This window comes from Labeo rohita, chromosome 17, assembly GCF_022985175.1.
Source record: "Labeo rohita strain BAU-BD-2019 chromosome 17, IGBB_LRoh.1.0, whole genome shotgun sequence".
Taxonomy (NCBI): Eukaryota; Metazoa; Chordata; class Actinopteri; order Cypriniformes; family Cyprinidae; genus Labeo; species Labeo rohita.
In genome coordinates this window covers 29,353,257-29,380,315 of record NC_066885.1, presented here as the reverse complement: position 1 = coordinate 29,380,315, position 27,059 = coordinate 29,353,257, and the positions used below count along the sequence as shown (strand labels likewise).

Sequence of the window (27,059 nt, the reverse complement as noted above, 5' to 3'; positions counted from 1 at the left end):
ACTCAATTGGGATAAAAGGCTCACCAGCATGGAGCACAAGTTAAAACTGGTTCAAAACAATCGCTTCAGTAAAGTTTACAGTAAATACGCTGTATTTATTTTAAAAATACAGAAAAAATAAATTAGTAAAAAAATAATAAAGATTCTTATCATGGCTAAAGGAGATCCCATAATCATTTACTTTACTTTTACTTTTCACTAGCAATAAATAATGCTCTATATGATTAGTGTAATAATATTATTATTATTATTATTATTATTATAAATATGCTGATTTCACTAGGTCCCTAGTGAAAAGAAAATCTGCTAAAATCTATTTAAAATACTTTTATTTAATTCTAAGTATACTACAAATACATTTAGATATTATGTACTTAATAGAAAATACCCTGCAATTGTACTTTTAGTATACTAAACCGGTATATTTAAAGTCTGCTAAATTTTGTGCTTAATGCACTTTAATTGTGCGGAAGTAGTGCTGAAATACAACTAAAGGTATACTTAAGTATATTTGATTGTGCTAAAGTGAAACTATTGCAAGTAGGGCTGCACGATAATGACAAAAATCATAATTGTTGATTATTCGCTTGAAACTGTAATTGTGATTATTAATTACGATTATCACAATTTACATTGAATGATCTTGTGAATAGCTTTATACCATTGTTTGAAGCAACTGCATGCCACATTTTTATAAGTAGTTTCTTTAAATATAAAAAATAAGTATAAAACAATGACAAAAAATCCCTTAAAAAAACCTGTAGGAAAAATACACACTGTCACTCTCTCTCTCTCTCTCTCTCTCTCTCTCTCTCTCTCTCTCTCTCTCTCTCTCTCACACTCACACACACACACACACACACCCCCCCAAAGATCTTAAGAAAGCAGAATAATGCAAGTAGATTTTTTTTTTTTTGTAATTGTGCCTTTGAACGATTACATAACTGTGGCATCTGTAATTGTAATCACGATTAGAAATTTGATTAATTTTGCAGCTGTAATTGCAAGTACACTTTAGGTACACTTTAAATATTTTGCATTTAAAGGCCAATATTATTTAAAGATCATACAATCCTCATCAATAGTGACATTAAATAAATTTAATCAGTAAGTCTCAAGCATTATGTCAGTAAATATGTTAAAAGACTTGAACTATACTTGCTATTTAAAAAAAAAAAAAAAAAAAAAAAAAAGCATTTTAAATCTATTACGTTTTTACTAGGAGTGGACACCCAACTTAATCAATTATTTACACCATCTATCTATCCATTTCATGTCAGCTAATGGAAAATTCAAGCGGTTATTCATTATCACGTCAATAATTGTGACATCAAAAAGAAAAAATACAAGTGTAAAAGTGTATATATATATATCTATATATCTATCTATATATATCTATATCTATAAAGATATATATATATAGATATAGATATATATAGAGATATAGAGATATATAGATATAGATATAGATATAGATATATAAATTTTAAGGAGCAGAATATAATGTGGTTGTTTATGAAAGTGTTGCGGGGAGTTTTTGGGACATCTAGTGGTTTAAGAGAAAATTAAATCAAATGCACCTATTCCACCAGTGTCCCTTTAGCCCCACTGTATCCTACTGCAATGCATATAAAAATAATAGCATACCATATAGCATTCTTTTTTCTTTTCTTTTCTTTTCTTTTCAGATTTAAGCAGTTTTTTTCAACAGGATTGCTTAAATTTTGCCTGCATAAGCTGATTACTAGGTTTTAGACAGGACCAAAAGATTTGGGCTGAGGTAGCATTCAGAACACCATGTAGCAATGTTAATTAACACAAGAACCATTCAATTTCTTCAGAAAACAAACTAAAAAAAAAACTAATTGGTATATTTATTTTTCCTGAAAAATGTTCAGATGAAAGGAATGTAATTACATTTTGATGAATTTTTTTTTTTTTTTGTAATTGTGCCTTTGAACGATTACATAACTGTGGCATCTGTAATTGTAATCACGATTAGAAATTTGATTAATTTTGCAGCTGTAATTGCAAGTACACTTTAGGTACACTTTAAATATTTTGCATTTAAAGGCCAATATTATTTAAAGATCATACAATCCTCATCAATAGTGACATTAAATAAATTTAATCAGTAAGTCTCAAGCATTATGTCAGTAAATATGTTAATAGACTTGAACTATACTTGCTATTTTAAAAAAAAAAAAGCATTTTAAATCTATTACGTTTTTACTAGGAGTGGACACCCAACTTAATCAATTATTTACACCATCTATCTATCCATTTCATGTCAGCTAATGGAAAATTCAAGCGGTTATTCATTATCACGTCAATAATTGTGACATCAAAAAGAAAAAATACAAGTGTAAAAGTATATATATATATATATATATATATATATATATCTATATATCTATATCTATCTATCTATATATATATATAGATATAGATATAGATATATAGATATAGATATATAAATTTTAAGGAGCAGAATATAATGTGGTTGTTTATGAAAGTGTTGCGGGGAGTTTTTGGGACATCTAGTGGTTTAAGAGACAATTAAATCAAATGCACCTATTCCACCAGTGTCCCTTTAGCCCCACTGTATCCTACTGCAATGCATATAAAAATAATAGCATACCATATAGCATTCTTTTTTCTTTTCTTTTCTTTTCTTTTCAGATTTAAGCAGTTTTTTTCAACAGGATTGCTTAAATTTTCCCTGCATAAGCTGATTACTAGGTTTTAGACAGGACCAAAAGATTTGGGCTGAGGTAGCATTCAGAACACCATGTAGCAATGTTAATTAACACAAGAACCATTCAATTTCTTCAGAAAACAAAAAAAAAAAAACTAATTGGTATATTTATTTTTCCTGAAAAATGTTCAGATGAAAGGAATGTAATTACATTTTGATGAAAATTTGTAAAAACAAACTTCTTTTTCTTCTGAAAACATGCACTGATAAATTGTACGCAACAAGGCCAGGGACATTCAACATCTAAACGGGGTCAATTTTAATTTCATGTTTTCTTGCAGCTGTCATAAAACATACCCACACACACCCACCCTGAGTTTAGTGTCAGGCTCTGTTGAGTGAAATATTATCTCTGCAGACAGTGTGCGTGTCTCTGTCAGCATGAAATCTTTAGCTGGATGTCCTTGCTGTATCTATTCAAGTGAGAATGTTTTTGTTCTGTAGATTCTGAAAAGAGGCTGTGGTGTCAATGACAGAGATGGTCTCACTGACATGACTTTGCTGCACTACTGTTGTAAGGCAGGAGCTCCAGGAATAGGTGAGCGAGCGTGTATCTTTTTAATTAACATTTCTTTGTGATAGTTTACTTTTGTAGAAATCTCAAGGACAGATCATTGATCCAGCACTTGTGAAAACCGGAAAAAGAACCGATATGACAATCACATCTGATTGCAGGTGATGCTGAGAGTGCGGCCAGTTTTGCCCGTCAGCTGTTGTCGCTGGGAGCCGAGCCGTCCTTACGCAGCCGGTGGACGAACATGAACGCTCTCCACTACGCCGCTTATTTCGACGTCCCTCCTCTCATCCGAGTGGTTCTGCAGGCGTCACAGCCGGGAGGTGAGGAGAGATAATGGAATGACAGTGGGAATCGAAATTGCAGTTTGAATCTCATAGCAAACTCAAGTGCTTGTGTGATGATGTCCGTATGTGGTCTGTTGGGTTTCAGAGGTGGATGCGACCTGCAGTGATTTTGACTTCGGCACTGCGCTGCACATCGCCGCCTCGAACCTGTGTAGCTCTGCAGTGAAGTGTCTGCTGGAGCTGGGAGCCAACCCTGCTTTTAGGGTTTGTGATTTTCTGTATGACTACTAACAAAACAGACTGCTTTCTTGTTCAAAAAAAAATATATATAATACATAATTATAAAAAAAAAAAAAAAAAAAAAAAAAAAAAAAAAATAAAAGTACATATCTTTTAATATTTTATAATAACAGATAATATTTTGGTAACAGTTATTATATTTAATAATAATAATAATAATAAATACATGCTTTTAATGGTTATGTACATCATCACATAAAAAAAAAAGTACATACCTTTTTATATTTTATATTAACAGATTATATTTTGGTAACAGTTATTATATAATAATAATAATAATAATAATAATAATAATAAGTACATATATTTTTTATATATTGTTTTATAACATTATATTTTGGTAACAGTTATTATGTTTAATAATTATACTGAATAATAGTTACACTTATTATTATTATTATTATTATTATTATTAGAAATAATAATAGTAATCATAATAATAATAATTGTTATTATTATTATTAGAAGGGGTGTGACGAGACACTTATCCCACGAGACGAGACGAAACATGAGACTGGGTTCACGAGAACGAGACGAGATGAGATTTTTGAACTTTTCTTAAGAAATCCTCAGTGATGACATATATAGGGAAAATGGTCTTTTGTTCTGAAAAAGACCAAATGCAAAAAAAATGTAGGTGCATTTTGAAGTTTATGAACTTAAACTTCCATTTTAATGAATTATATGCAGTAATAAACAACATTTAAGCAAGAGCTTCACGATTCTGGATAAATTGAGAATCCCAGTTATTTTTAATAAATTGGAAACCATGATTCTCTCACGATTCTGGAGAAAAAAGATTAGAAAACTAAACAAAATAATGTAATTTACTAGTGGTTCTGACAAACTGTTCATTCCTTAAGTCTTTTAAAAACATATATTAATTAAAAAACAAAAACAAAAAAAACAATGAAGTTTAACTATTGAAATCTCCTGAATGAATGATTCAATGACATACTTTTTTTAAACGGGCAGTTGTCGCCACCTCTTGACGGAAGAGGATAAGCGTTACTATACATACAAGTGTTAAGATACTTTCGTTTTTGATCACTACTGTAGACAATAAGTGTTTATACCCAAACTATAAACTTTTACCCAGTACTTCTATTATTTAAATGTCTGTTACACAGAAATAATGATTATGATGTGGTTGTTTGTGTTGCTCTTTCTCCGTTCACATTTACCCCGACCCTCTGATTCATTAACATGGGCAGCGACAAATGTGCTTCTCACGCTCCACTGACGCTCGTAATGTGAAACAGTCCTAATAGACATAGCTAAATCGTTGTCATTCAGGAATAAGATCGCGTGGGTGTTTGAATGGCGATCTTGATATTTTAAGGATTAAACGTAAACGCTGCAAAATGTTTTGGGAGGATATCGTCAAATCCCTAAAATATATATATGTATATATATATTTATAGTTGTAGATGGATGGATGGTTGGGTAGATACTAGTTTGATAGATAAATGGATATAGTAAGTGAGCACACATGGTCAGGCTGACGCACATACGCTTGCACATTCACAGTCAGCTTTATTATTTTCCTTTCAGTCTGTCTCATCAGCACAGCGGTAAATTAGCCATGCTCATTTTTCTCCCTGAACTCATTTTACACTCACAGAGCGTCACCGCCAGGGGTCATTCTCCTCACAAACAGCAGATGTCACTGAATTATTGATATTATTTAAACTTTTGTAAAATGCATGCATTTCAGTTCAGCAGGCCTTTTAGAAGGGCGTTAGTCAGAGAGGAGGTTTGTTTGCATGTAAAGGGTTTATCAGCTCTGCTGCCAGAACATAAAATAGGAACTGGCATGATGCTCGACTTTTGCTGTTTTTTCTTCTCTGTTGTGAGGCAGCCAGAGTTTTCCATCCTTTATTTTTTACCCCACGTTATCTCTGCCAGTAGTGCGGCTTATTTGTTGCCAGTGTTTGTTTTTTTCTCTGGGCATCTGTCCATTGCTCGTCAGTCAAGAGATGTTTTTTTGTTTCTCAACCGACAATCTAATAGAGATATCGTCAGTGTGGGGAAACAAACATCAAATCATCTGATAACGTTGTAACGACAGGCTTGGCAGACTTTCGTGTCAGTGGAGAATGTTCTGGAGCAGCTGAGGTTTAGCCGTAAAAATATGCCTTGTTGCCAGGCAACAACACTGACAATAGGAAACAAAGGTAGAATATGTGGGGAAGGAGTTTGGAAAATAGGTAAATATTGTTGCTCATTGTCTTCACCCAATTACACCCGTTTTTGCTTAACATTGGTCAAAAACTTTTTACATTGCCCACTGTGATCCTTTTGACTATTTCAAATAGACTTCTTTTGCTTCATCTTCATTCGTTTTCTCTTATGATTTTATTTCATACGCCTGCCAGTGGAGTTATATTACTATCTCAGTGAGTCATCCTTCATCTGAAAGACATGGAGCTCTTTATCTTTGTGATGCTGAAACGGAGTAGCTGATCTTTCTGCAGATGCCTTTGCTAACCACTAGGGTGCAGTCTTGTGTAGTGAAAATGAGGTACACTATTAAGGGAGCACTAAAATGGGCTGAACCCCATTTTTTTTTTTTTTTTTTTTTTTTTTTTGTTTAAGGTGCAGCGTTAGCTTAAGTTTCAGGAAATATAATTTTGTTGTTTTCTCTTTGATACCAGAGGAGCATAATCAAATATCACCTTTGAATAATTGTGGAAATTCCTGCATTGCATAAGCAGCGATTGAGGCAATGAGTTTCACACTAATTACGTTTGAGTAAAGAAATAGAAGAAGACTGCAGCTGTATTTTCCAGCTTGATGTGGTCATGCCAATACTGAGCTTCATGAACAGTATCTTCTGAGTGTCATTTCATCATTAGCCAACCCCTCAGGTCTTGTGAACAGAAGATGATTTTATGTAGTGACATGAAATGATGATTCAGCACTGTGTGTGTGTTTGTACACGTATACACTTATACTTTGAGTGTCTGTTTGAATTTATGCATGATTTACTGTACAGGCATATGGATTAGAAGATGAGCAATGCATATAAATCTCTGATTATTGCATAAATTACCATATTTTTGAGACATAGCAATCGACATTTCTACAAAGGAGTTTCCAAATTGCGTACATGCTGAGTACCGGTGTCATGCTAACAAACTCCTGTCAGGATGATGCTAATAAACATTTATTCAGCCCTGTTTTGGCTGCAGTTCAACATTAACTTTAGCTGACGGGGATATAACCTAAGTACAGGTTAGAAGGGTGCTACTTGTCAGGACATTCAGACCAACAGTCAGCATATCTCCCATCACTGTTCGCCTACACCATCCATCTCTTGGATATTTTTTTGGACTGACGAACAGAGTCGCAACCCTTTCATTTTTCTGTGATTCAGCGAAAAAAAGATCAAAGGGAAGGTTCGGGGAGTGTTTGTGTGTGTGTGTGTGTCTGTGTGTTTGTGATTGCACAAGCACAATTTGCAGCTTTGTGCGAAGAGAATCACCTGTAGAAAAGCCACCTTCTCAAATCTAGAGAGCTGCCTTGCTGTTTTCTGCCTTAATGGGCAGCTGCCTTTTTAAGGCAGCATACTGACAGAGACGGAATGATCCTCTGCCATTTTTCTTTACAAATCCTCATTTTTGTGAAACAGTTAATGGGAGCTAGAGATTATGGTTTGTAAAGTTGTTTTACATAAATACATTGATTCCTTTATTACATTTTTATTACATTGGTACAGGCACATATTTCTGCATTTTTATTACGGTGCTTGAGGTACGTATTGCGGCTGTTCAGTATTCAAATATCCAGGGAGTGTCGCTATAGTCGAATGCTTTATTGTGTTGGAAATATCCCCTACAACAAACCCAACCCTAAACAGTGTTGAGGGTAACACATTGCAAGTACCGTGAGTTGCGTAATTAGTAGGGGTGTGACGAAACACTTACCTCACGAGACGAGACGAGACGAGACGAGACGAGATGAGATGAGATACAACACTGGGTTCACGAGAATGTTTTCTTAAGAAATCCTCAGTGATGAAATATACAGGGAAAATAGTCTTTTATTTAACTGAAAAAGACAAAATGCAAAAAAATGTAGGTGCATTTTGAACTTTATGAAATTAAACTTCCATTTTAATGAATTATATGCAGTAATAAATAACATTTATACAAGAGCTTCACAATTCTGGATAAATTGAGAATCCCAGTTGTTTTTAATAAATTGGAGACCATGATTCTCTCGCGATCCTGGAGAAAAAAGATTAGAAAACAAAACAAAATAGCGTAATTTACTAGTGGTTCTGACAAACTGTTCTTTGCTTAAGTCTTTTAAAAACATATATTCATTAAAAAAAAAAAAAAAAAAAAAAAAAAAAAAAAAACATTCAATGAAGGAGTCAGTGTCTCACTTCATTAAGACTTGTTTTACTATTGAAATCTCCTGAATGAATGATTTAAATGACATACTTTTTTTAAACGGGCAGTTGTTGCCACCTCCTGGCGGATCTCGTGAGATCTCGTGCCACGAGATCTCGTCACATCCCTAGTAATTAGATTACATTTTTCAAGTAACTAGTAAAGTAACACATTACTTTTTAATTTACAAGAAAATATCTGAGTTACTTTTTTAAATAAGTAATGGCAGTTACTTTTTTCCCAGTTTATTGACTGACTAGTCTCCTGTCCCCATATTGGGAGAAATCGGAAGTACAGAGGCGTTGTGTGTGCTGTGTGAACATGATGATACTGTAGTTCTAGACTAAATGTGAGCATGCATTTACATATTGCTTGCAAAAAAACAGATTCAGTCTTCATCAAAATTAATTGAAACAGTGAAATGCAAACTCAGAATATGATGCAAACCTGCAATAATTAAATGTTAAATAACATGTATTTAATCCCACTTTATTAACCAATGTTTTTGCTGCTGACCTTTGATGATCCAGTTCCAACATGCTAATAAGAAAAAATACTTTAGATAAACAAACATTTGTGCTTGATTTTTTTTATTTTAACTTTCTTCTTCTGTGTTTTACTGTATCAATGTGAATTTACTTGCCTGAGCCTTATTCATTTCACTTTGGTGTGAAAGAGCTTTTATATTTGCTAAAAAAAATATAACTTTTTATATTAAAAACAAGCAAGCCCTGTCCAGATTTTAAAAAGTAACGCAAAAGTAATGTAACACATTACTTTCCATAAAAAGTAACAAAGTAACATAATTAGTTACTTTTTAGGAAGTAACGCATTATTGTAATGCATTACTTTTAAAAGTAACTTTCCTCAACACTGACCCTAAACTCCTCTGGGTCCTAATGCCCCTTCTGACTTAATAAAGCAATAATTGATGTCAGTAAAACCATGAGTACTTTGAGTGTTTTGATTTAAAGATCAGAAGCTATAGCTTAAATGGAGAGAAAAAAAAAAAATCACAAACATGACACTTGTAAATTAACAAATTTTATACATACTAATTTATTCATTAAAGTGTACTATGTCACATTACATATTATGAGCTCTAAAAGATTTTCAGAATTTTAACAACTCTATTACGTTATGCTATCTACAAATGTTAAAATAAAATGTTAAGGCTACCACTGCATTTTTCTGAGGAAAAAACAAAAAACAAAGCAATTAATATATAGATTATTTATAGTTATTTTCAAAGCCTTGAAGTGCTGTCATTTATGAAAGAACTGCATTATTGTTTACTTAATTCTAACAAATACGTTCCTGTTAAAAACTAACGAAAAATTAAAAATAATTTGCTTTTACTTTCCGCACAGGCGAGACTTGTTGTTTCCAAACAAAAGGAAATATGTCGGCATCGGCTGTCGGCTGTATATCTGCAAAAATCCAATATCATGCATCCCTAGTCTTAACAAATGCAAAAGTGATATAAAAACGCATTTGTTGATGCAGTCCTTATGTGGATTTGAGCTGTTTTGTCGAACTCTAGTTTCACAGGTTTCGTACCAGAGAATATTTTGCAAGTAATTGTGTGAAAAATAGGCTTTATTAATTGAAACACATTTTCAACAAGCCTATGTTAAGAAAGTCATATACATCTAGGATGGCTTTATGGTGAGTAAATCAAGGGGTAATTTTCATTTTTTAAATCAAGTAGGATTTACTTGTGTAGGAAAAAACTTTACCTAATACCTAAGTTTGATAGATTAAAGTAGTATTTTCTTGTAAAATGTACTCCAATAATCTGCTTATTTAATTTAGTTTTACTTCTTATTTATTTATTTATTTATTTATTTAGTCTGAAGTTGAACAGGCATTTCAAAGTATCTCTCCAGTTGATAGCATGTGCAAAACACAAGTGTGCTTCACACATCCTGAAAAGTGAAGCCAAAATATTTTAATCGCCCCCTGGTGGCTGGCTGCAGTACAGGTCATTAACCCCATTCTCTCCTTGTAAACAAATGGGATGTGAGCCAAAACAAACAAACAAAAAAATAAATAAATCAATTCTAATGTTTGTTCAAATGTTCATTTTTCTAATAAGTTTATGTTTAGTTATTTATTTGATGCTGTAAAAACAAGGTGTGGTATCATGATTGTGAGCTTGCAATTGGGTCTGCGGGACTTTGATGCCACGGCTCTAGCTCATGATCACTATTGCACGTACTCTGCTCCAAATGAATCACTACTGTGCAGACTCTGGCTCCAAATGACGTCATCGGCACAAGACAGCAGCGCCATACCGAGATTATTTTTGCTTTACTTTTGTATAGTGGAAGAAAGTGGAGATGCATCATCCATAATTTTATTATTATTATTATTTTTTTTTTTGGTACAGTCTGTGGCAAAAACAGGCAGTCAGCACATGCTCAATAGAAAGTTTCATACTTGTTGTGTTTGTGTTTTCTCTCCAGAAGTTATGAAAAATAAAGTCTTGTTGCATGTTATTGTTATGGTCTCCAGCGGTTTGTTGTTGTTTTCTTGTCTCCTTTTCTCATCTCCGTTTCTCAACACTGGAGAGTTTGACGTAAGAATGTTGCTAAGCTAACAGTTTTTTTTTTTTTTTTTTTTTTTTGCCTTTTCCCTTCACTGACCTTGACATAATATTCTGGAATTGCCTTATCTGTTCTAAGCATCCAATGGTGTTTCATAATTTGGCTGAAACTATTTAATATATATATTTTTTCTGCCTTTATGATTGAAGTTCATCTATGAGGCTTTAAAAATGCTGTCTAGGTAGGTCACACAATAGATTTTTGAACAGAGGTTTTGTCTCACGCTGTGGTAGTAAAAGACCCAGTTGATGTATGGAGCTGCATGAGGCACAACATCACCCAGCAGTGTTGTTTATCTATGATCCCATTACAAATTGAGAGCTCTTAGTTTCCAGTCGTCTGGGGCTCTACATTTATATGTGTCTGAAGATGGAAAGCTACTCTAACACAGTATCCTGCTGTCTAAGAAATGTGTGGTCCATCAAACCCTTTCAGATTTTCGTAATGGAAAGAGAGGCTCTCAAAATGAATGTCCCGAACATGGACACCCCCATCCACATTTTAATGAGCACAGGGTATGACGCTGGTGAGATGGGCAAGCACATTAAGCCTAAAGCCCGCAGAGAGCCAATGGGCCGAGAAAAAGTGAAACACAGTTACTGCTTGCCGGCCAAGCCATGTCAAGGACAACGCATTTGTTTTGGCTATCTTCCTGTCTGGTTCCAGCTCGGTGCCTGCCACAACACATTGTTGGATAAGACAGAAGGGCACAAGAAGTCTACTACTCAGGCAGTTGGCTGTGTAATACATTTAAAAATGCCGTTGAGCCATGCTGCAGTAAAGGCATTGAGCTGTTTGGCCGGAGGGGGCTGATGGGACATATTGTTAAACATTTTCATCTAGTGCACAATTTGGCTTGCCATGTCTTAGCATTTAGTTATTCAGTTTATCTAATGCCAGTATTTGTTCTACACAAATGAAGTCACACTGGGTTAAATTTACACTCTTGAGAGATAAAAAAAAAAAAAAAGTTGCATTGTATTACTACATTCAGTGTGGGAAAAAAATTATTTGAGCCTCTGCTGATTTCATACATTTACCCACTGACAAAGAAATGATCATTCTATAATTTTAATGGTAGGTTTATTTAAACAGTGAGAGAAAGAATAATAAATCAAAAATCCAGAAAAAATGCATTTCAAAAAAGGTCTAAATTGATTTGCATTTTAATGAGTGAAATAAGTATTTGATCGCCTATCAATCAGCAAGATTTCTGGCTCCCATTTGTCTTTTAAACAGGTAACAAGATGAGATTAGGAGCACTCTCTTAAAGGGAGTGCTCCTAATCACATCTTGTTACCTGTATAAAAGACACCTGTCCACAGAAGCAATCTGTCAATCAGATTCCAAACTCTTCACCATAGTCAAGACCAAAGAGCTGTCCAAGGATGTCAGGGACAAGATTGTAGACCTACACAAGGCTGGAATGGGTTACAAGAGCTTGGTGAGAAGGTGACAACAGTTGGTGTGATTATTCGCAAATGGAAGAAACACAAAATGCAAGATCTCACCTCATGGAGTTTCAGTGATCATGAGAACGGTGAGGAATCAGCCCAGAACTACAAGAAAGAGTCTTATCAATGATCTCAAGGCAGCTGGGACCATAGTCACCAAAAAAACAATTGGTAACACACTATGCTGTGAAAGACTGAAATCCTCCAGTGCCCACAAGGTCCCCCTGCTCAAGAAAGCACATGTACAGGCCTGTCTGAAGTTTGCCAGTGAACATCTAAATGATTCAGAGAAGAACTGGGTGAAAGTGTTGTAGTCAGATGAGACCAAAATCGAGCTCTTCGGCATCAACTCAACTCGCCTTGTTTGGAGGAGGATGAATGCTGCCTATGACCCCAAGAACACCATCCCTCCTGAGATGTGTGCAAACCTGGTGGCCAGTTAAAGAAACATCTGACCTCTGGCCTCTGCCAACAAGGGTTTTTTGCCACCAAGTACTGAGTCATGTTTTGCGCAAGGGTCAAATACTTATTTCACTCATTAAAATGCAAATCAATTTATAACTTGTTTTTAAAATGTGTGTGTTTTTTTTTTTTTTTTTTTTTTTGTTATTCTGTCTCTCACTGTTCAAATAAACCTACCATTAAATTTATACATTTATTTTGTTTTATTTATATTTTGTGGGCAAATGTACAAAATCAGCAGGGGATTAAGGGGGATTTTTTTCCCTCACTGTATGTAAACATATAAATGTAAAACAATAAACCAAAACATTTACAAAAAAATATAAACTTTTGTATATTTGTTCCCCTTACTCCACTACAAATTAAAATGTAACACTGTTCGGAACATAAAAGGAATAAAAAAAATAGTAAAACAAACAACAGTAGTGACATTCAATATAATTTACAATTACTATAATTGGCAAATTAAATTATTTAAAGTCAAACTGAAATTATGGGTGTGAGAAATGTCCCATAATAATAAACTTGGTCACATGTAACCTCTCTCATTTGGCACAAATCCAAATGTGTGCACTTTGCACTTGTTTTCTGTACTTGACGTTATAATTGCATTATGTAAGTTGCTTTGGAATGTAAGTCACAGCACATTTTAAATGATAAAGAAATGACTTGAATATTTTTAATTACATGACAGCTGAGCTGTTTACAACAAATTAGTGTAGCTTTTCCAGTAAGAAACTATTTTCTTTAACAGGAAGCAGTGTAGCATGACTAATGCTGCGTACATTTAAAATGCATTGTATTTATTGTGATTTCATGTGTTTGAGTTTGAGGCAGCCACACTAATTGAGACCCCAATAAGATTGTCATGAAAATGCAATTAGTTGCATAATTAAAAAAAAGATGTTTCTCCTTAAATAGCTCCAATTTAGTTAGACACTTTATTGGTAGCTAGTAGTGAATCCAACTACATTTTTTTTAAAGACTTGCTTGACTGCAGCTTTACATTAAAAGTAGCTTGTTAGCTGCAGTTTCCCTAAAGCTGACTTACAGGCAGGTGAGAGATAAAAGGAAGATCTATCCTGGAAATCAGTACAAAGTTGTTCTGACAGATCTGCCTTAATTTTTAATAATTCTGTGATGCCGATGACACTTTATGTTGGCTTTCGTTTAAAGGGGTCATCGGATGCTAAGTTCACTTTTACATGTTGTTTGAACATTAATGTGCGTTGTCAGTGCATGTACAAATGTACCCTATAATGATAAAAATCCATGCAGTGGTTTTTAATTAATCTTTAAAAATAATAACCCCTTTTTTCAAATCGAGACATTCTCAGATGCCTGTCGTTGTTGCGTCACACCCAAAGAGGCCGCTCCCATGATAGTTGATTGACATGAGCGTCTTATCTAAGATCAGTTGTAACAGTCTGCCCTCTTTTGTTTGGATGCCGGAGCAGGGATGTAAGTTAGACAAGAATATCTCCGATTGAGTGATTGAGGTGTTGTGTTGCTAGATGTAATAATGAATATAGTGGTCGTCATTTACTCCCGACATCTGAGCCACTGAAGATGCAGTAGATTACGTTTGTTTGTAAAGGGAATGCGCCTCCCGATCTACATATATCCATCTATTTTCGCGCAAATCATTCATGATCCAGCTTCACTTACAGCAAAAGTGAGTATAAATATGTTTTTTTTTATGAATCTTTGCAATCGCCTTTCCTAATGAAGTGCTAGTTAGCAAGTTTAGCGGCTAAACGCGGTTAAATGCGGCTAAAGTAAACAGGGTCGTCTTTCCACATAGAAAAGAGAGGGCGGGGCAATCATAGCTCATTAACATTTAAAGCAGCCTCGACCAGAATGAGATGATTTTTGCAGAGCTGATTTTGGCAAGGTAAAAAGGGTGTTGTTTTACACAGCCATTGAGAATTTTTAACCAGCGGATATTATAGACTTTTCATTAAGACCCTAAAGAATCATATCAACTTGTGGAAAATGGGCATCCGATGACCCCTTTAAAGGAGAAGTCCACTTCCAGCACAAAAATTTACAGATAATGTACTCACCCCCTTGTCATCCAAGATATTCGTGTCTTTCTTTCTTCAGCCGAAAAGAAATTATGTTTTCTGAGGGAAAGATTTCAGGATTTTTCTCCATATAATGGACTGATATGGTGCCCTGATTTTGAACTTCCGAAATGCAGTTTAAATGCGGCTTCAAACAATCCCAAATGTGGTTGTAAACGATCCCAGCTGAGGAAGAAGGGTCTTATCTAGCGAAACGATCAGTTATGTTCATTAAAAAAATACAATCTCAAACACTCTTCTTGTCTTGCTCTCCCTGAACTCTGTGTATTCTGGCTCAAGACAGTTAGGGTATGTTGAAAAACTCAAATCGTATTTTCTCCTGCATTTTGGAAGTTCAAAATCGGGGCACCATATCAGTCCATTATATTGAGAAAAATCCTGAAATGTTTCCCTCAAAAAACATAATTTATTTACGACTGAAGAATGTAGCATTAAGGATGTTTTTATGAATGCCATTTATGTATGTTTATAGATATACTTTTATTTAACCTTTTAACAAGTGTGTTACTTGTCTTCTCTTTTTAAGAACGATAAGGGGCAGTGTCCAGCTGATGTTGTCCCAGAGCCTCTAGACATGCCTCTTGAAATAGCCGACGCCGCGGTCCAGGCTAAAGAGTTGCGTGCACTGCTGCAGGAGGTCCTTCCCAGGCCCGACGCGTCCCTCCCTCTCCTGCCTGCCCGACCTCCAGGTCTACTCTCGGATAAAGCCCGTGCCCAACTTTCGAGTATGGGACTTCACATTGGTGACAAAGTTATCATCGCTGGTCAAAAGGTACTGAATTCTTAATTTCTTTGACCATGTAATGAACAAAAATATTTTATGTGGATTTTTATTATACATACAGCAGCCTCAAAAAGCATTTGGACATTTAAATCATACTCAGTTTAATCAAAATTTCTCTCAACTTAATCTGTTTGTTTGTTTGTTTTTAGGCTTTATATACAAATTAAACCTTATCTTAATTTTTCAAAAAATAAAAAATAAATAAAAATAACAACAATACAAATATTAACATTATTCTAACATGTATTGATTTGTTTATTTGTTTGTTCACTTATTTAATTATGTAATCTATATAATCTGTTAATATAATAATAAGTGGTGTCAAAATTAGCTCGTTAATGCAGGCGATTAGTACTTTCATTTTAACACGTTAAAAATATTTAACGCAATTAACACAGGGGTGGGGCTAGGTTTGGCCACCCCACCCACAACTACTAAAGAATTGCATTTATTTAGATGCAGAACATAATAACGAGCACATAAAATGTGAGACTTTTCAGATGCACGCTCCAACGTCACCTCAGCGTGTCTGGTCATATGTTAGTAAAAACGAATTGTTCTGTTCTGACAGCCGTTATACTCCGCTCGTAACACATGCTCTTCAAGTGCATGCACAAATATGCCCGCACGCGCTGTATTAGGCTATAGCCTATTAGAGGACTGCATCATTTTCAAACCCAAATGAAACTACGAGTATGTAGTTAGTCGTAGTTATGTCGTCAGTTAAGTCATGAAGTTACAAAAAGTGACTAAAGCTGCCTTAAAACTGTGCGTGTAAGTGTTTATTATTTAAGAGTCACATTTAAAGCAGTGTCAGATCCACTTCAAGTTCAGCAGAGACAGCTTTTAAAGTAACAGCAGCCAAAATATCCTAATAACCAGCTGTTAATCAAAGAACAACATTTAAAAAAAAAAAGGGAAAATCAGTAACTTCTGTAGTTCTAAGCTTTATATTTTATTTCATTTAGATTTTAGTGTTTAACTTTATTAAATTTGGCTGTATTTTGTTGCTGGAGGGCACAGGTAGGCACATACGACAGTTATTATAATGGGTTTATGTGAAGATTGTTTTAAGTTCACTTAAATTACAGGTCTAATAAATGTTCAATTGAAAGCTCTCAATTATACTGTAATGTTGATGGCTATAGTCAGTAGTTAAATATTAGGAAAATTCACAGAGACATCAGTTGGTATCAGTGATACTTGCCTTCAGTCATAAAAAAAGATGGCATTAAATATCAAAAATATACTTCCTTTATGTTGTTTGTACATTAATTTGAAGATTGAATGTGAAATTATTGCAAAATAAAAGTATAATTAAAAACTGTAATGTTAGGTGGGATTAATTGCGATTTAATTGTTTATTTCAGAAAAACGTGTGATTAATTAGTTAACACCAAATGTCCCTACAAAGGTCCTAAATCATGAAAATTATGAACATTTTGACATTGTGGGACCATTTAATGTGTATACATTTTATATGGATATATGTATGTGTTTATAAAATATTAAATATCTATGTGTTTTTCATGTCTAAACAAATGATAAATTATAAATTAGTGTTAAATATGTTAAATTTGTTGGGTAATGAAACCATTAAAGATACACTACCAACAGATTTACATCATAAAAATATGCCGTTTTTAATGTGTGCTGGGAAAAAATGTACATCTTCAGAAATCAAGGAAATGTGCTTGCTTGTTGGTCCTCGCATCAAATATAAAGAAGGGTTACAGAGGCGAAAGTTCAAGCGTAGCAGGTTTGCTGGGATTGATGCTGATTGAAGCCATTGAGAAATCAAATTAATAGAAACAGGTAACCCCCACACAATTATCCACAAAATGAGAGTTGTCGGAAAGAAATTACTTCATGCACTGCTCTTAGCAAAGAACTAAAACGCCACTGAATGATATCCTAATGCTGCACTGCGACCAAATCTGTCCTACATGCTGTATAACGGTCTGCTAGTCACTACAGCTAAAAGGCAGCTGCATTGCAAGCTGTGGCCCATTGTGACGTCATCAGTAATGGACAGGGATTCATTCAAATCTGTTTGCAGTTGGTCAGGACAATAGTAGGTCAGAAAACTGAATGAAGTGTAAAGAGACCAGAGGGCTTGCTCATCTGCATTGTCCTTGCAGAAATAATTCCTTTTTTTTTTTTTTTTTTTTTTTTTTTTTTTTTGGGTGGCTCTCGGCCTCTCATACCTACACACCAAATTATCCATTAATGAAATCCTCTGCCACACTGGGGCTAAAGTGAGCAGAGTGCCTAGAATCTGCAGATTGGCTAATCAAAACCCCATTATCTTCAGGGATCCTTGGCGCCGCTGGCTTTCTTTGATCCCCGTTTTACTTTTAACGTTATTTTTATCCAAGCTCATTTGCCTGTTTATGAATGTCGGTGCATACGAAAACAAGGTCGGCTCTCCGGCGACCAGTCGAACGGGCCTAAATACGTGCCGCTGTGTGTGAATTTGCTTGTTTGTTTCTGGAATAAAGAAGTAATCACTTTTCATTGCCCTCTGGAGTATGGAGCAAGATAAAGAGAGCGTAAAACAGGTCTATTGAACATGTATTATCACCTCGGCAGCCCACGTGGCCAGAAAACTCTTTCTCACACTGTCCCCGAAGAGCCTCCCCTCTGTTTGTTAAAGTGTTTCTGCAGGTTGCTCCGGTGGTCCCGTGATTGAATGCATTAAGGAAAAGTGTAAATCTTAGTTTACTTTGCGGCTTTTGCTTGTTTTATAAGGTCGGGACTCTGCGATTCTGCGGCAGTACAGAGTTTGCTGGTGGTCTTTGGGCTGGAGTGGAGCTTCACCAACCGGTGGGCAAGAATGATGGATCGGTAGCTGGCGTCCAGTACTTTACCTGTCCGATTAAACATGGTAAGAGTATTAATAGAAATGTTTTCGTGTATGATAGTGACTTGCCACTTGATAGTGGTAATGTTAATTAATGAGCTGAATGTTTAGCAACAAGTTAATCTTAATTTTTGTCTTAACCAGCTAACTAGACTGTGACAAGTGTGATCCTGTGGTATTTGAGCCCAACTAAATAACTTTTGAGCATAATGTTTACTAACTAGCTAATCTAGAGCAATGGAAGAAGTCAAGCAATAAAGCATGTCTTTTTAAAGTTTTGTGTAAACATATGATAAATGAGGAAAAATGTAATAAGTGAGGTATGATTCTATTTGAGCATAACTGAGTTTACTATTTACTAACTATTTGCTAGCACAATAGCAATTTTTAAAATAAATAACCAGTTATGAGTTGGACAGTTGTGATATGACAATATATACTGATAACAAGCTAACTAGTGAGCTTGATATTTAGCAAATCACGCACAACGGTTTGCCTAGGAATGAGTCATATCTCTTTCATAACCAGCTACAACTTTGACAAGTGTTGTTTGGTGGTATTTAAGTATAACTAGCTACTGTAACTAGTGAGTGTTATGTTGTAGTAACTAGCTAACCAGGCACAGCAAAGCCTCAAAAAAATGAATGATATCTCTTACATAACTAGTAATGACTCTGACAAGTGTGTCGTGGCAATAATTTGAGTATAACTAGCTAACTAATGAGTGTAATGTAATCTAATTTTTTATCTTAACCAGCCGATCTCTGACAGTTGTAATACGATGGTTTATAAGCATACTTAGGTAACTTGTCAGCGTAATTTCACTAACCAGGCACAACAAAGCACCAAACCAAATGTCATGTCTCTTCTAAAAACAGCTACAACTTTGACAAGTGTGTTATGGTGATATTTAAGTACTATAACTAGCTAACTATGAGTGTTATGCTTTAGTAACTAGCTAACCAGTCACAGCAAAGCAGCACATAATTAGTGATATTTCTTCCATAACTAGTTATGACAAGTGTGTTATGGCAATAATTTGAGTATAACTATAGCTAACTAGTGAGTGTAATGTAATCTCATTGTTGTCTAACCAGCTAAATCTCTGACAGTTTTAATATGATGGTTTATAAGTATACTTAGTTAACTTGTCTGCATAATTTCACTAACCAGGCACAACAAAGCACCAAACCAAATGTCATGTCTCTTCTAAAAACAGCTACAACTTTGACAAGTGTGTTATGGTGATATTTAAATACTATAACTAGCTAACTATGAGTGTTATGCTTTAGTAACTAGCTAACCAGTCACAGCAAAGCATCACATAATTAGTGATATTTCTTCCATAACTAGTTATGACAAGTGTGTTATGGCAATAACTTGAGTATAACTATAGCTAACTAGTGAGTGTAATGTAATCTCATCGTTGTCTAACCAGCTAAATCTCTGACAGTTTTAATATGATGGTTTATAAGTATACTTAGTTAACTTGTCTGCATAATTTCACTAACCAGGCACAACAAAGCACCAAACCAAATGTCATGTCTCTTCTAAAAACAGCTACAACTTTGACAAGTGTGTTATGGTGATATTTAAGTACTATAACTAGCTAACAATGAGTGTTATGCTTTAGCAACTAGCTAACCAGTCACAGCAAAGCATCACATAATTAGTGATATTTCTTCCATAACTAGTTATGACAAGTGTGTTATGGCAATAATTTGAGTATAACTATAGCTAACTAGTGAGTGTAATGTAATCTCATCGTTGTCTAACCAGCCAATCTCTGACAGTTGTAATACGATTTTTTATAAGCATACTTAGGTAACTTGTCAGCGTAATTTCACTAACCAGCTAACCAGACACAACAAAGCACCAAAAAAAATGTCATGTCTCTTTCAAAACCAGCTATGACTTTGACAAGTGTGTTATGGTGATATTTAAGTACTATAACTAGCTAACTATGAGTGTTATGTTTTAGTAACTAGCTAACCAGTCACAGAAAAGCATCAAATAATTAATGATATTTCTTCCATAACTAGTTATGACTCTGACAAGTGTGTTATGGCAATAATTTGAGTATAACTATAGGTAACTAGTGAGTGTAATGTAATCACATTGTTGTCTAACCAGCTAAATCTCTGACAGTTTTAATATGATGGTTTATAAGCATACTTAGTTAACTTGTCAGCATAATTTCGCTAACCAGGCACAACAAAGCACCAAAAAAGTCATGTCTCTTCCAAACCCAGCTGCGACTTTGACAAGTGTGTTACAATGATATTTGAATATATCTAGTAAGGGGTGATATTTACTAAGTAGTTAAAAAGGTAAACCTAGATAAAGCATCAAGCAGTCTCTCTTAAGTTTGTCTTAACCGGTCACAGTTGTGACAATAAGAAACAACAACATTTGACTTTCACTAGTCTATTTTTTTTTTTTTTTAAACTAATTATCCATGTATGTATGTCTTCTCTACGTTGAATATTTAAACTAGCTTCAACCAAGACAATAAGAGTGTGGCATTTTATTGGTCATGTGCTTGATATGATCATATTTTTTTATGTAACAATAGTTTTTCCTCACAGCGTTTCATTGCACCCTACTGGGCAAAAATTTTATTCATATATATTTGGCAATACCTAACCTTTTTTTTTTTTTTTTTTTTAACTGTTTTAATGTTTTTCAATATAATTTCTTGTCTTCTCTCAATGGCTAAGATCATTTATCTCTGTCCCTCTCCAGGAATCTTTGCTCCTCTTTCTAAAGTCAGCAAGCTCTCAGAACGCCGGAAAAACAGTCCCCGCCAGCCCACTGCTCCTGTCCCACACCCTAGACGGATTGACTTGGCACGGGTCACATCCAAGGTCAACACAGGTACATCTCTCACTGGCCCGGTTACTTAATGATCCTCTTTACAGCTCACAAACCCAATATCAGGAGGAACCCAGCGGCCACCGCAGACTCAAAGCTAATTACCATCCCAGAAGACCTGCTTGATAAATAAACTTACACAAGTGTGAACAGCGATAGTGGTGATAAAGCAGTTGCCGTTACTGCTTTATTCTGTCTCCTTCAGGGTTATAGAGACAATAAAAAGCCATGTGAGCACTGAGGAATCATTGAGGGAGTTAATGTCACTTATGTGGCATTACAGCATTCACCCCAGGGCCCGTTTATACAGATGTGACACCCACCGATGTGTAGAGTGAATGTGTAGACTTGTGTAGACTAACATGCATAAACTCTGCTTTTGTCACGTATACAAATGAAAGGGAGGACAAATGACTCATTTAAAGGCTTCTTGTATTATCATACATGACAGAAAACCTCTGAGGGATTTCGTACAAGGGAAGCTGACATGAAATACTTTTGGAAATTTGTCCTGTTAAGATACACCGTATAATTATTTTACTGTTTTATCAAAGAAATTGAGCTAATTTCTTAATTATTTGTATTGCTTTTGTGACTTTATATTAATTACAATAATACATGGAATAAATATACTAAAATTGTTACATCAGTATTTTATAATGAATGAGTGGATTATAGAATTATTCACTCAACTAATTAATTTAAAAATTGTTCAGTAATTAAATATTGCTACTTTGTATTGCTCTAAGACATCCAGTGATTGTTCCTGTTTTAGTTTCCTTTGGAACTATTTTTGTAGGTAGAGCAAAAATAGACTAATTGACAGTACTTTCTAAAAGTAGGTTACACTATATTGTATTTTCTTTTTGTTGAACTGTTTTATAAAAGCAATATTAAACTTGCTGAAAATTCTGTTGAAAATCACTGTTGTCGTATGAATATCAGCTTGGCTGCGAAAGTCGTGCTGATTTTCGTGCTGATATGATACTACTGATATTCATCATGAATTTTATTATTTTCATGTGATCATATTCTAGCCTACATTTTGAAACCATTTGGACCATTTGAAATTAACTACCAAAAAAAAAAAGTTAATAAAAGTAGTGAAAAAACGCAAATAATCATGACCAGTAACATGACCTACGATATTCTAGTCTTCAGTTATGATGATGATTGACTGAATGAATAAGTAAACAAACAAACAAACACATATATTCATACACACACAGACATATACTACGGTACATAAAAAGAAAAAAAATAATACGGAGGGGAAAAAAACATATTTCCCATACACAGTTCTAAGGGCATCAGTTTTAAGTACAGTAACACTTAAATATCCTGTACCTTCTGGGACTTTCATTTCTCATAATATCTGTCTACAGAGAAAGGTAGTGTACCCACACAGACTTCCATTAGTGCACTAATGCTGATGAACAGCAGTTCCTCTCATCACCTCTGTTACACTGGAGACTTTCCCTTGCTCTGTCTGTGTGGCCTCCTGAGTGTCGGTTGGTCTTTACTAGATTGGTGTAACATTGTTGATCTGTTTTCATATTATCTCAGAGACAAGCATTTCCACTGTGTCTTCCTCCAGGGCTCAGGTATTGCCCACTCAGACAGCTAAATGCAGACATATGGATCTCAATAGCTTTGTGTGGCAATAGCACTTTTATGAAGAGCCCTTAAGGCATTGTAATACGACAAATGTTTTTCTACTTCCCCTATTGAGTTTGTGCGTTGTGTATGTGTGTGTGGCGGCAAAATTTACTTAATTGCCATGAAATGCCACAGTTCAATCATTAGTAATGTCCTAAAAAGCTTAACTGTTTAGTAGCTATTTATACTACTACTACTACTACTAAGTTAATTTTAATTACTTTTTCATGAGTTTTTCATCATATTCATTCATTCATTTGTTGATTTATTGTTTACTTTTTGTTTGTTTGCTTGTCTATTTTGTTAGACATTTTTTGTTTGTTACTTTAGTACATTGTTACACAATGTTAAAATGAGACATTAGTTTTAGTTAACTATAATAACTGAATTTGAATGTCCTTAGCTTGTTTAACTATTAATAATAATAATAATAATAATAATAATGGCACTTTAAAGATTTTTCTAGTTTACAACTATATGCCTCAATTTAACTTAGAACCGAGTTACAAAAAAAAAAAAATAAATAAATAAATAATTATAAAAATGTAAATAATTGTGCCTAAAAAGTAATAATAATAATAATTATCAGACATTTTTTCACACTTTTTATGAGACTGCCATCAAAACAGGCACTATTATTTACATATTTGTGAATATTTGTCTTTCCTCGTAATTTAATTTAACTTAAATTTTGGCATAGAGCTATAAAACCTGCAAGAATGGTCACATCTTTTTAAAGAAGCAAAGATGTGTTTTATAGACAGCCTTGCTATGCCCACCCACTGTTTTTTTTTTTTTTTTTTTTTGGTTCCTAAACCTCTTTGTCATGTTCTTCTCTGCACCTTCACACTTTTTCCATTTGCGTACATCTTTTTGGTTGCGTACGTACATTTTGGTTGGGAGGGGTTAAATCACACTGTGCGCATTAAGACTAATATGCACATCCAAGGAAGACGACAGAAACCGTGCTCTGTAGGGCACTTGTGAGTCACTCGTGGGTCGACTTCAAATGTGACGCACATTCAAACAGCCAATTACCAGAATGCCTCTGCGTGCATCTCCAACGTGCTTACAAAAACCATATCCAAGCAACGCATTGTCTTTAAAATGACATTTTAATGATGTCATCATCCTCTCAGCCACCACAGAAGAAACCACGGCTGCATGTTGTCCTCTAATCAGTGCCATTTCAAGGTGTTGCTTTTTCACTTTTATCCCTGAGGTGATTTGAATAGTGGACCGTGGTGGATTTCCATGTTCCCCGTTGATTGATTGTCCAATGAAGCCAAGCTTAATGAGCAGTTCTCACATCAGGCTGAACAGACTGGCACTAATTTGTCATGAAAAAGAATGAGGGAGAAGTGGTCTGTTTGTTGCCGCTGTAACCCTTTGTAGTAAATCTTTTTATTTCATGCAGTTGTATAACCCGCTCAATTTCCTTTTGATGTGAACTGTTGATATTTAGTGGAGAATCATTCCTAGAGGTTGGAGATGTACTTACATTATCACATTGTTCATTTTGTCCACATATTTTATTTTTTCCAAAAAAAAAAAAAAACGTGTTCAGATTAAAAGTCCACCCATATAATTTGCAAATTGAGAAAACTTTTTATATTTGCTGGGCATTTTGTTTTGTTAATTTCAGTATTTCTTTGAGCAGTGTCATCCATAAAGACAGATGATGAGTCTAGCGCAGGCTTAATGCTTTTGCTTTAGGGTGGTCCATAAATGGTTTGGCTGCATAAGAATGACTTCATAAGATTGTGCTGTGAATATTGTATTCTCATTTTGAGCATCTTTAAAACACTCCACGTACCCCATTTGAATTGACTGAACCAGATTTCATGGACTCTTTTATAATTCATTTCCATTTTGCTACTCGTGATTCTTTAGTATTTATTACGTTTAGCACTGCACAATGCACAGTTTTTTCAAAGTTCATTTTTTTAATGATGCCGAAATTGCTTCTCCTCGAGATTCAGCATGTCAAAGTTAATTAGAACTTTTGAAAATGAAAGTCTGTTTTGTTGACTATGAAGCATATGTGTTTGAAGGGAAACAAAGAAAATGTTGCGAATGTGTTCTATATTTATTCCTGAGTCTGAGAACATATACGAAGCTAAAAACTTGTGACTGTCTGCCTGACTAATGTTCCCAAAAAATCTCAGTCATACTTTATTATTTTCATATTCACCTGTAGTGTCTAACTCTACACCTCTTCATAACTGCAGTGCATCTGTTTTGCTTCTATTTGTGCCTCTTAAATTATGTCTCTCAAATGTCTGGATCTATTAAAAAAAAAAGTTTTAAGGGGTCATCAGATGCTAAGTTCACTTTTACATGTTGTTTGAACATTAATGTGTGTTGGCAATGTATGTACAAATCTACCCTATAATGATAAAAATCCATGCAGTGGTTTTTAATTAATCTGTAAAAATAATATCCCCTTTTCCAAATTGAGCCATTCTCAGAGGCCGCTCCCACGATAGTTGATTTATATGAGCGTCTTACCTAAGATCAGTTGTAATGGTCCAACCTCAATGTTTTGATGCCGGAGCATGGATGTAAGTTAGACAAGAATGGAGCGATTGAGGTGTTGTGTTGCTGGATGTAATAAGGAACATAGTGGTCGTCATTTACTCCTGATATCTGAGCTGCTGAAGATGCAGTGGATTACATTTGTTTGTGAAGGGAATGCGCCTCCTGATCTACATATATCCATCTGTGTTCGTGCGAATCATTCGTGATCCAGCTTCACTTACAGCAGAAGTGAGTATAGTTTTTTTTTTAATTAATCTTTGTGATCGCCTTTCCTAATAATGTGCTAGTTAGCAAGTTTACTGGCAAAACGTGGCTAAATGCGACTAAAGTAAACATGCTCGTCACTCCACAGAGAGAAGAGAGGGGTGGGGCAAGCAGAGCTCATTAACATTTAAAGCAGCTTCAACCAGAATGGGATGATTTTTGCAGAGCTGATTTTGGCAAGGTAAAAAGGGTGTTGTTTCACACTACCATTGCAAATTTTTAACCAAAGTATATTATGGACTTTTCATTAAGACCCTAAAGAATCATATCAACTTGTGATCCGATGAATCCTTTAAATGTACACTTTGGGAGGCTATAACGGGGTCGTTTAGAAAAGGGGCCTGTCCAAATTTACCCAAAACATAAAGCCTAGAGAAAAACTCAAAACTTCACGAAACCTGCTAAGCACACGCAACAGGTGATTCTAAACAAGCATGCAACGTTTTAAGGCGATTGGACCACAGCTGGCGCTTTAACAGTTAAAAAGGATTTAAAAACACTGTATTTCTATGGTAAATTACCTGGGTTATTGATTTAGGTCGTTACAGGTTTGCTAAATAATGTCTTTTTTCATATGTGCTTAAATGCCTTAAAGCGCTTAAACCATGATAATTGTTGCTTGCAGCTATATTTCTAATTATTGTTATAATACAAGTAGTTACTCATTAAACATTTAATTGTCTGCTGTTCTAGTCTAATACAACATGATCAGCAGTGTTTCCACTGCTTTAGTACATGCTGTCTGTTTATGCTATTCATTCCAGTGTTAATACTGGTTAGTCTTAATGTTTGTAAAGGTCAGGGATGTCACCATCTTGGTTGTTTTGGTGTGCTCACTGTGCATACATTAGCATTTTAAGGGGTCCTAGGGGACCGCGTGTTGAAACACTTCAGTAGATGCTGCTGCTTTGTGTGGGCCTTGTGTACAGAACTAATGATTCTGATGCTTTTGTTTTTGTGGTGTCAAACATGATGTGCATTCTCTGTTTTACATGATTCATACAATGTAGAACAACTGTGGCCTCAAAACTCAAAGCATTAATGGACTCAATTTCTCAAAGCTAACTTTGCTTTTTTGAATCATGTTTGCTATTACATTGAACCAGTTGTTTACTAGTTTGACTGGATTATGTTAGCACCCTTAGATTCACATAGAAGAGTGCAGTTTCTACAGTTGTAGTTCATCACATTAACTATGGAAAA

General features: G+C 34.8%; 1 protein-coding gene across 2 annotated transcripts in view; it reads left to right on the top strand.

The window, feature by feature from the left end:
- zgc:103755 (uncharacterized protein LOC449988 homolog) overlaps positions 1 to 27,059 on the top strand; it is a 51,243-nt gene that overhangs the window by 5,352 nt on the left and 18,832 nt on the right. For both annotated transcript variants that reach the window (XM_051134142.1, XM_051134141.1), the window contains exons 4-9: positions 3,203 to 3,296; positions 3,434 to 3,595; positions 3,705 to 3,823; positions 15,398 to 15,643; positions 18,407 to 18,542; positions 21,264 to 21,395. In XM_051134142.1, the coding sequence (XP_050990099.1) occupies positions 3,203 to 3,296; positions 3,434 to 3,595; positions 3,705 to 3,823; positions 15,398 to 15,643; positions 18,407 to 18,542; positions 21,264 to 21,395 (889 nt within the window). The remainder of the gene's footprint in view (positions 1 to 3,202; positions 3,297 to 3,433; positions 3,596 to 3,704; positions 3,824 to 15,397; positions 15,644 to 18,406; positions 18,543 to 21,263; positions 21,396 to 27,059) is intronic.